The sequence below is a fragment of the Antrostomus carolinensis genome, unplaced genomic scaffold (genome assembly GCF_000700745.2).
Source record: "Antrostomus carolinensis isolate BGI_N321 unplaced genomic scaffold, ASM70074v2 scaffold16956, whole genome shotgun sequence".
NCBI classification, from domain to species: Eukaryota; Metazoa; Chordata; class Aves; order Caprimulgiformes; family Caprimulgidae; genus Antrostomus; species Antrostomus carolinensis.
The window spans coordinates 79,572-90,848 of record NW_010322801.1 but is presented as its reverse complement, the minus strand read 5'-3'; the positions used below and the strand labels follow the sequence as shown (position 1 = coordinate 90,848).

General features: G+C 35.5%; 1 protein-coding gene across 1 annotated transcript in view; it reads left to right on the top strand.

The window, feature by feature from the left end:
• Positions 1 to 11,277, top strand: part of MYO16 (myosin XVI) — a gene marked incomplete at its 5' end in the record, with an annotated part of 149,227 nt that overhangs the window by 58,460 nt on the left and 79,490 nt on the right. Inside the window, 3 exon segments of the mRNA XM_010170386.2 lie at positions 1,332 to 1,507; positions 6,029 to 6,109; positions 6,373 to 6,578. Coding sequence (XP_010168688.1) covers positions 1,332 to 1,507; positions 6,029 to 6,109; positions 6,373 to 6,578 — 463 coding nt within the window.

Below are 11,277 nucleotides of genomic sequence, written 5' to 3'. Positions count from 1 at the left end.
GAGTGTGGAACATACCAGTGTGACAAATAAATCAGGAGAGACTATTGACATAGATTTTATCTGTTTTAATTTGAAGGACATAATTTTTATGCCTTTCTTAAAGCTACTTAGTACATTTATCCATATTTTAAAAATCTTGAGGTTTACTATGTCCACTGATTGTGCTGAAATCTTTTCAAGTATCTGCTTTACTATCTTCCTCATAATTTTCTTATTCCTGTTAAGTAAGGAAGAGTAACCTCCACAGAAAAAAGAAACAAAGCTATTGCACTGAGGCATCCATTAATATGCCTTTATACAGCTAATATAGAGCAAACTGAGGATTTCTACCTGCTATGCTAAACTTAGTGACATTATTTATGATGCTTATCCCATTCATCCTTCTGTTTGTTTTTGTTTGTTTGTTTTATTCACGATAGGTGTGATCATAATATCAGTTTGTTAGTGCTTAAAGAAAAAGTAATAAAAATTAAGGACGGTTAAGGATGTATCACACAATGGGTTTTTTAATACTTATTGGTGCTGTGGCAGTACAAGCACCATGTAATTGCCATGTTCATATTAAAAAGCCCGTGACCATAATCTCATAAAGGATAATTTGACTGAAATTTGTATAAAGTTATTGTATCCATCTTAAAACTCAATTTTTTTATTTTAAAAACTCCACTTGGAAGTGTATTTGTTTTGTACTAATTATTACCACTGCATCAAACATATGTATGACATTGTCTTTTATCTGTAAAAGTTTATAAATGTGGTCTTGATGTAGAGAAATGTGAACACAGCTTGCTACAGTTCTGTCCTTCACCTTGCCTTTTTTTTTTTTTTTTTTTTTTTTTTGCCTTTTTTTAAATTGTATTTTATAGAATTCTTTTTATTTGGTGCAATGAGTGTCTATAATTTATTTCTGTCAGGTGCCTTGATAATTTCTAAATACTACTTTAGGTAAAGATTGTGCAGAATGCATCTCTTGCATTGCTTTAATACATGGGCAAATTGGGAGTCTGCAATGGAACAAAATTCAGAGGTGATTATCACATAAGTAATTAAGTTTAGACATATAAGTCTGAAAGGTTTTGTTTTCTGCCATTTTGTTCAGCACAGGACCCAAAAGTGTTTAAAAATAGTGTTAATGATGACTGACATCCTTAGATATTGAATGCTTATTGATAACTAACATAATATAATGGTTTATTGATTTGTCCACTTGTTTTAAGTTTACTGATTTAATTCTGTCTCCTACTGTACGTCTTTTTACTTCCAAATACAGTATATTTAGTTTTCTAACTTGTATTTTATCTTCATGCATTAATTTCTTCTTTTTTTCCTAGCCAGTGAAAACGTAGTAATCAATCAATTGTTCCAGTCCAAACTGACGCAAACTGGATCACTTGTTCCTCCATATCATTCCCTTAAAATCAAGGGATGTAAAGCAGCTTTACTGAGTAAAAAACCATCAGTAGCCTCTGCAAGTGGAGAAGCAAAGAAATATATCGAGCTCAGCAAGGTAAGAATTTAGAACTCTCTTTGCTCTTTGCTCCTTGAAGATTTTTCTCAATTACTTTGTAATTTCTGAAAGCTCCTTTTTCTCTGCTTCATTCTCTGTAGTCATTAAACTATTAAAACAACCTAATACTTAATAGCAACACTAAAGCAATAGTGAGAACTAACAGATTAGAATTTACTAACACTAATAATGCTGGTTCAAGAGCATCTTTCTTGGACTCTCTAAGCAGGAGGAAAATGATGAGATAATCAGGTCCCTTCAAGCTTGAATCATTCCATGATTTTGTTGTTCCAGGGCTTAGCAGTGGATGCAATGTTGATGATTTTTGGCTGTATAGGAACACTTCTTTGTTTTGTCTCCTTGGCTGACTTCAGATGAATAGTTGAGTAAGTTAAAACATAGGAAGCGCAACCTCAATGTCTTTATTGTGTTAATCTGGGAAGATTCCTAGTTTGCAAAAGATAGTTCATGTCGTTTTGTATGAAGCTCAACCCTGCACATTTTGACAAAAATTGTTATTTTAAATGGTCACTTGCATGTAAATTTTCCCAGTTGTTTTGAAATCAAATCAAACTCTTGCCATTTCTGAACTTTACTCTTTTTCTGTTTGCTAAGTCAGACAAAAAAGTTAAAGAAAACCAAACAAAACTAGAGTGGGAAGAAACTTCAGAGGCTATCAGAAAATTAGTTGTTCATATCACATGGAACATCTCTATTTTGAGGAGTCATAACATGATTTTCTGAGTCCATTCTTGACAGAGCTTTGGAATTCTTCCTTCTTCTAGAAAAGAAGCAAGCAGTTCTCACAATACATCAGCTGCTTCGCCAGGCTTCTTGAATCTTATGACTCTATTTTTGGTTTACAGCTGCATAAAATTGATTCTGTCATGGGATTAAGGAGCCTGCTCTCATGTGTCATTGTGGAAAGCTTTATGCAAGTACATCCATAGAATAGCAATAGGACTTTCCTTATAGTCCCCCTGCTGATAGTAGCATAATTCCTGTCTACTGTTCTTGTCAGTAATCTCAGTGGAAAAACTTAAGTTGAAGTGAATGGTGTTGGTTTAAGAATATATTTAGCAAACAGCTGAGGCATCACAAGGTGCCTTTAGGTGCCTTTCCACTATAGTAACAGCTTCCTAGAGGAAGCTTCCTAAGGCTGTGAAAAAGATCCTAGTCCCATACATGGAAGGAAGTATGAAAAGCACGTCTAAGTTAGAAGCCTAATCAGGCCAGGGGGAAACACCACACAGCTGGGTTCTCTGAAACTATGAGGTTTTTGACCAGTCCAAAATAGCTTTTAACCTGGAGTTACTCGAGATAGACAGAAGATATATTCAAATTCCTTTGGGAAGCGTGATAAATTAAGAAATTCCAGATTCAATGAGGATGCTCTAAACTTTTAGGTGTTAGATGGAAGGTGGAAAGAACTTCATCCTTCATCTGCCCACAGAAACAAGGATTACTTGGCTTCTCAAAGGTAGGCTTTGAGAAGAGCTGCACAGGTGAGATAGAATATCACTTAGTTTGTAGATACTAAGTTGGCCTAATTTGAGCAAGGTACTGTGCTGCCCTTTGGGATGGAAGCAGAACTTTAGGGATCTAAGCTGTTCCAGTGGCAAAAAGAGACATTTGTTATTTTGGATTAGGCACCTGATGCAGCAGCTGGAAGTCGGTAAGTGCGTAAATTCTTTTGTGAATCAAGCCTACATCTATAACTGTGCTGTCCCAAATGATTTCTTCCCTTTTCCAGTATAGCCTTGGAAATCCACTGTGATGGGCTGGAGTAATGTTTTTTTTTGCTGGTTTCTCATTGTTATTGTAATTGGAAATGCAATGTAAGGGGCGTTGTTTTACCAGTGTAGAATTAAAATTACTCTATGTTGGAAAATCATAACCACTGAATTTTTATTGGAGTTTATCCTGAGGGTAAAGGCAATAAAAAAAAAAATTTTAAAAAAATACTCTATGTTGGAAAATCATAACCACTGAATTTTTATTGGAGTTTATCCTGAGGGTAAAGGCAATAAAAAAAAATTAAAAAAAAAAAAAGGAAAGGTTGGGGGAGAGGAAAGAGGGACATCAGGGAAAAATTATCAACAGGAGACTGGCATTCCTTTTATATCTGAAATTTGAGTTGTGACATATGTCATACTGTAGGTAGTGAGAAACACAAAATGGAAGGTATTCATGTTGCTGTGTATGGATAGTCACACAGACTCCACAATATCTAGCTACTTGCTAGATTATATAATTATAGATTTCTCTGTGTGTATCCATGTATCTACCTGTTTACCTTTCCATAAATGACTCCTTGATTTTGAGCATGATGTCACATGTAAGGATGGTCTGCCTCTTTGAACTCGCCACTCTACTTGTAGTAGGGTCCAAGAAAACAGTGTGTCTATCCTAAGACAGACATTAAAAGAGCTAATAGCTGGACAGAATTCTGGAGCACATAAGGAGTCATAGGAATTTGGGGATACCAGATCAAGTCTCTGTAACTTAGGAAGACTATGTCCTCTTTTCAGATAAAATAGAATTTATCTTCATTGATACTCCCACAACTCTCTTGCTCACATCAGCTCTTGCTCCCTTGTTTTTCTGTAATCTTTTCCTAGTGGAAACTTTGGCCCTCTTGCCTTCCCCTTGCTTCTTTTGGAAGAATCAATGGATTTCAGAGTTCATAAAGCAGAAGTCCAGTCACATGAATGCACATCTTTAAGAAAAGGCTTTTCTTGCCATTGACTCTACATTCTTTCTCTTTATTAACACTTTGCTTCATCCTCTTAGTTGAAGAACTCATCTATTGCAAAGCTTTTGGTATGTTTTCTAGTTAAAGCTTTAAAATATTCAGCTGGTAAAGAGAGAATTTTTAGAAGGCGATTTTAGCTTCTTAATAGAAATTACAAAGTTACATATATATATATATATATTTATTTTGTGTGTGTGTGTGTAGATTAGAGGTACGAGATTTTCCAATATAAAGCTGTATATCAGAGGATAATAGTGAAGCACAGCTTTAGTGATGTAGTCTTGTTCCTTAGCCCATAGCTGGAGATATCCAAGTCTGGAGGGTTTTAATTAAATTCATTTTGTGTCTTTGCCTTGTTTCCTTTCTTTTCTCTCCCTCATTCTGAACCAAACACTTCTTTCCCATCAGAGGAAGTGTGCACCACCAGACAGCAGGCAGGAACTTCAGCATCCAAAGCATTGTTCCTGGCTCTTCCACTAACTCAGGAAATGGTCTTGAATTTAAATCCCAACAGACTTAATCTGTTGGGAGGAAGGGCTGAGTGCATTAACTGTAAAGTGGAGAAAACTCTTTTTTAGTTACATTCCTCAATCATTTTGTAAACTCTAGCTGAGAAGTGTCACTGGTATGCTAGTAGTTCTTTTTATGAGAAGACATGTTGCAAGCAGATCTCTATTACTTTTCTGTTTTGAAGTTGGGGATGAATTTGCCTTTAAAATCTTATTGCATCTTAGTAATTGAGATTTGAAATGAAAAAGAGCTCCAAAGTTTAGCAGAGTGAGTAAAGAATTGCTTGCACTGCACTATTTTTAATTAAGTTTGGCTCGAGTGGGCCAAGGTGAGGAAATGTATGCTTTTTTAATGCAACTGGAAAAAGACAGGAGTAGGCCAGAACATGCTGACTTGATAGAAGTGAGTTTTATCAGGTAAGTGGACTGGAGAAAGGCAGTTAAAAGAAGTCAGAGGTGAAAAGGCTGTCATTGATACAGAGGTTTGAATCTAAAAGCTAAGCCAAATCCTGGAATGCAATAATTTTGCCAGCCTTGCTGTAGAATCTTTAACAAAAAAATACTAATTTATAGGACCAGTTTTAGGATGATTATTGCCATTTTAGTTTCCAAGACAGGAAGTAGAAGAGTAAAAAATAAATTTATTCCCCCCTCCCAACTCTGATGTATAGGATAACATTGGTTCTAATGAGATACAAAGTTATTGATAATTTATGTCTATAATGGGTGAAAATCAGTTTAAAATGAAAGGGAAAAAGGTTAACTGCATTTACTTGTGCAGGAAGAAAAGAGGGGGTTTTTAATATTAATATTACTGTTTTGCCTTCAAGATTTTTTTAATGATCTGTGCTTAGATTTACTTAAGCATCTGCCAAAGACATAAGGAACATTTTGGAGAGCTACAGAATTATATTACTTATAGGTAGACTGTATGGAATGCTAACTGTACAAGTCCTGCTTCTGCAATAGAGTTCCAGATCCCATTGTTTTGCCCAGTTGTTTAGAAAAGGTATTTTATCTTTTGAATAGTATACAGCTGCTTTTGAAATCAAAACTTTCTTGCCAGTCATGACTCTGCAAATACTTGAGGATATTTATCCACTTTCTCATTTTTTTTCTGAAACTCAAATAATTGTCTATGACATACTATTTGTATAAATGTTCACCTTTGTTAGTAAATTGTGTTTACAATGAATATGAAGGTTTACTGCCCATCTTGAAATGAAGGTATTTTGTGTGTGCTTTTCTCCCCTACAGCTGTTGAAAAAGAAAGGAACATCCTCATTTCTTCAGAGACTGGAACGGGGAGGCCCAACCACTGTGGCAATACAGCTCAGGGTTAGTGAATATCTTCTGGACAGAAATAAAAATAAAAATAAATAAATAAATAAATAAATAAATAAATAAATAAATAAATAAGGCAGGATTAGACTCTACAGATTGCAGTGGAAGGAAGAAAAAATCATATGCTTGAGAAAGCCACTTGCATAACCAGGTCAAGCCTTTTAAGAAAATGTTTAAAAGTTAGGAGGAGCAAATGTGTTGTGCAATTGCCTTTGCTGCACAATAAAGATTGATAGCTGTTTTTTTTTCCCCCACAGAAATCACTCACAGATATTATTGGGAAGCTGCAGAACTGCACACCACATTCTGTTCATTGTATAAAGCCTAATAACTCCAAGTTGCCAGATACTTTTGATAATTTTTATGTGTCTGCTCAACTGCAATATATTGGTGTCCTAGACATGGTCAAAATCATACGACATGGATATCCAATACGTCTCTCTTTCACGGACTTCTTGTCAAGGTAAATTCTTTTAAGTTTCCTAAAAACTTTTTCTCATCTACAGCACAAAGCCTTCTATCACATTCTGGTAACACTTGCAGTGTTGTTTTGCTGATGAGTCTTTCAGAGGAAAATAATGTCTGCCAGCAAGGAGTGTAAGCTTGTTATTTTTTAATTGAAGGAATCATTAACTTTGTGGAAATATATTTATAAAGAGCATCAGCAAAATATCTTCAATTTTAAAAATATAACTTCATAAAATAGTTACATTTTTATAAATTGTGCTATTTGTACGATTTATAAAATACAAAATATTGCATGTTGTCTCCAGGTAATTAAAAAGCAGAAGGAGAAATACTTTAATTTTTCAAGTTTATCAGTGTAGGTGTCACAGATTCAGTATTTGAATTTCATATGCTAGGATTTGTTTCTGCAAGGTGATGAGTTAATACTCATACCACAACTCCACTTTTATTATTGTTGTTAGAAATGAGTGACATTTTGAATTATTGTGAAAAGACAAAAAAAAATATGTCACTGCTTCTGCTGAAGACAAATTCTTTCCCCCACCCCCAATTCAGTTTTGGGGTTTTGTCTCATGTTCTCAAAAGCTTCAGCCAAGAAAGAGCACCATCTTGTCCACGAGGTGTTCGGTTAGCAGCCTCATGCACTCAACACATGTTCCTCCTTTCTTCATGGTCTACTCCTTGACTGATATATTGAGCAGTCATGATCTGGCCTATGTATTATTTTATTTCTGAAAAACAACTGCTTATATGCATCTAAACTTTCAGGTGCCTTTTTGGAAAAAGTTGTGGAAGTTAAATTACAGCTTGGACAGGATCATATTCTCTCTAGCAATTCTGTAAATATTAAAAAACTGCAGGAGTATAGGAGTTCATAATCTCACGTGTTTCAAAAGTAAGCTATCTATGTCCTACCACAATACTCATTCTGCAGCACGAATCTGGAAGTGCAGGCTGGTTGAGGAGAAGATGTAGATAATGGGAGATTTGGAAAAGCAGGCTGCTTTCATGTTTAGAAGTGGTAAGGGCAAACTTTATATAACGGTTTCTATACTACTGAATTGAACACAAGGGATTATTACATGAGCATAAAACCACAATCTTTTCTACTGTTAAATCTTTGCAATGGTTCTTGGCAGGGATTTACTCCTTTCCACCTAGCTTTTCTCACTCAAATTCCCAGATACAGTTTAGGGATTAGCAAAGGCCTGGGGCCATTCCTGGTGGGCAGTGCAGAGGTAGCTACTCTGTTTTGGAGTATAAAAGAGAGTAACCGTATGTACAAAGATCACTTTATTCAGTTGGCTTCAGTGCTAGAGATGGTACTCCAACAGTATAGGCATGAGTCCAGCATGTTGGGTTTTTTGGAGAAACTGTATTTAAAAATATTACTAAAAAAAATGTTTGAAGATTAAAATAAAATTTCACTCTTTTCCTTCCACTCCTTCAAGTATGTCCCAAAGATAAAATTTTACCTAAAAGTCTAGAGGACATCTGGTGTCTCACAATAAATATTTGCAGTAATGATAGTAAAACAAGAATAGCAACAAAACCCAATAATATGATGCCAGCAACATTTATGCTATTATTTTAAATTGTTCTAGTTTTGTTACTGTCTGTCTTCATCCCTTCTCTTTCACAATAAATTATCTTTATATGTTCTTTGCAGCTGAACCCCTGTCTTTTCACCTGTTTGCACCAGGACCTAATAATTTAATTATTATACATAAAATGAATTACACAATGGTGGGGCTAGCATAGTGTCACTGAAAATGAAGTCCATTTTATAATATTCCCTGTGAATATTGAATCATAGAATCATAGAATGTATTGGGTTGGAAGGGACCTTCAAAGGTCATCTAGTCCAACTCCGCTGCAGCAAGCAGGGATATCTTCACTAGAGCAGGTTGCCCAGAGCCCCATCAAGCCCAACCTTGAATATCTCCAGGGATGGGGCCTGAACCTGCTCCGAGGTTAGCAATAATCACTCCACATACATCTCTTAACACTACTGATTTTTAGATTTGTGTACAAATAGGAACACAGAGCTCTTGTCACAACTGTACTGCAAGAAACCATCAGCATTGTAAGGCTTTTTACAGTAGCCATTCCTGTCACATAGGCCAAAGCTTATCTTACTTTGAAGAGCAGAACATGCAAAGTCTTCACTTTACTCACCATGACCAGTTAACCTTCCTATTCACATTCAGTGTATTTGGATAATTCTTTTAATTTCAAATAGGGCAAGCATATGGCGATTTGTTCTGTTGTTGGCTGAAAAGTACAAAAAATTTAAGCAGAAATGATAGTATTAGATTGCAGTTCAAAAGTACTGTCAAATCTTAATGCTGTATTTTTTAGCCAATAGACTATAGGTAAGAAACAGTAAGGAATTATTAAATTTGGAGAATATAAGCTTTACTTTCAAAAAATCTTCTAAAAACCTGTCACTTGTACTACATTTCTGTATTGCTGCAGTGACTGGACAGGATGGTTTTGGAAACCAGATAATTAGTTTTGGCGGCATTCTTGTAAACTGGATTTGCTTTGTTGGCTGTTCAGCCTAATTCTGGTCATGTCTTGCTATTCATTGATTGGAATGAGAAATTATTTTGTCAGATTTCCATATGGGCTTATAGAACTGAAATTAATAGTCTTTCTCACCTTTCAATTTTTTATTTTCTTTGGTGTCAAACTGGTACTTCTAGGATTCTTATACTTGGGAAAATAGTATCTTCTCTATTTCTGCAATTATTTTTCTTACATTGTGGCTCTTCTTTTGTGTGGTTCAGAATGCTCTGTGATTTCCAGCCCCTAGGTGGGCACCAATAAATTGCACTGATATGCATTTGGGCAGACTTTGAACACAGACTCTGAGCTACTGAGTGCAATGGCTTTCCATTTCCAAGTACTGCTTCCTGCAGAACAGTCAAGAATAAATTTATAAACCGATCTCTTTGAGGTACTAGTTATTTTTTTTCAAGTTCCAAGAGAGAGAAAAAATAAAATAATCAATTTTTACTTAGGGTCCCTCAATCCCAAACTAATGTAAATGCCATACAAACAGGTAAAATACAAAATGTCAACTATTACAAGTAATGGTCACAACAGGCCACAATGATAGGTGAACAAACTCCATTCCTGGCTATCCTTGAATTAAGAAGACGGGGGAAAAACAAACAAACAAAAAAACCAGAAAAACTATTGCTCTAGATAAAGAGATTGATAGTTGGAGGCTTAGTTAAAACATAATAATTACGGAAGGATCGGGGGTGGGATCTGAAAGGCAATGAAGACTTGATGATTGCCTTCGAATACAGAAATATGTACCAACTGATAGGGCATCAGCTTTCTGTAGTACTTTCACATCCAGAAGAAGCCATCATACTCAGAAGCCCTGGGATAAAATACAGATTCTACCACAATGAATGAGGATGATGGTTTTTATTTTCATTTTTGTTTAATATTATACTGATTATACTGGGGGGCGGGGTCAGAAAAATCAGGAAACAAAACACAGGGAAAGATGAAGGAATTGTTCTTTATTCACTTTATTCAAGTAAATGCTCTTACCAAGTTCTCTTACTAGGCTGAAAAAGTTTAACCTCTTCTTGGCTTGCTCCAAGGGGCAAAGGAATTACTCCTCCCCACTACTCTGGGGTGAAAGACCTTGATGGCCAACAACAGAAAAACACAGAGGGAGAAAGAAAAAAGACAGTCCGCATCTCTTAACTCAATGATGGATGCACCTGAGAGTAATGAAATTTGACTACACCTTAATTTTATCTTTAATGTTTTTTTAGAAATGGAAATATAAGTAATTCTTGCTTTATTCGGTCATGTTCTACTGTGTCTTTTTTCATAAATACTAAATTCTAGTAAGGACTCTTGATTTTCAAACAGGTTTTCTCTTTTGAAGAGGAGAATTTCTTCTCCATTTGAGTCATACTAACTAGCAATCTGACTGAGTGGACCCAAAGGTTAAAAAACAGACCTACAGATGTAAAACACAAGATATCCTGCTATCCTGATATAGTTGCTAATGTGACCCTATGAACTATCAATCCAAGAAAATGAAGACTTAGAGGCAGCAAAATGTACCCCCAGATGGGTGCCTGTGCAAGATCACTAGTAACTGTAAGACTTTTACCTTCAGTTTGTGTCTTGGAGCCCTCCTGATGGGCTGAGTTTCAGTGAACAGAGTTGTGTGGTTCACAGCTTGGCTCAGGTCAAGGAAATCTCATTTTTCTAGAGCTGAATGTACTATGCAGTTCTACCAGGCTAACCTGGCTTGAGAAGTAAAGGGTATTAATGGTAGATCTGAAAGCAATGTACAAAATCAAAGAGAATTTGTGGCCTGGATTCCAACCTGAATTCCCAAAAGATAGTGAATTGCTACCCTCCTCCACCTTCTCTGCAGTTTTTGTAAATTAATTAAGCTTTTAAAATTTGTTTAATTTGAATAAATTTATATTAATATCTAATTAGGGATTAATATGACTGGTATCTAGCATATATTTATGAGTCACATTTGAACTCTTAGGATGGCTAAAGAAAGACAGTATCTAAGGAAATGTCATCTTTTGCAAGAGCACTTCCTCCTGGGCTACAAAGCTTAATCATTATTTCTGTTGCTGCCCTTTTTTGGATTTACTGGTTCTGCTTCTGTATAATCAAAGACAGCTGCTAGGTGA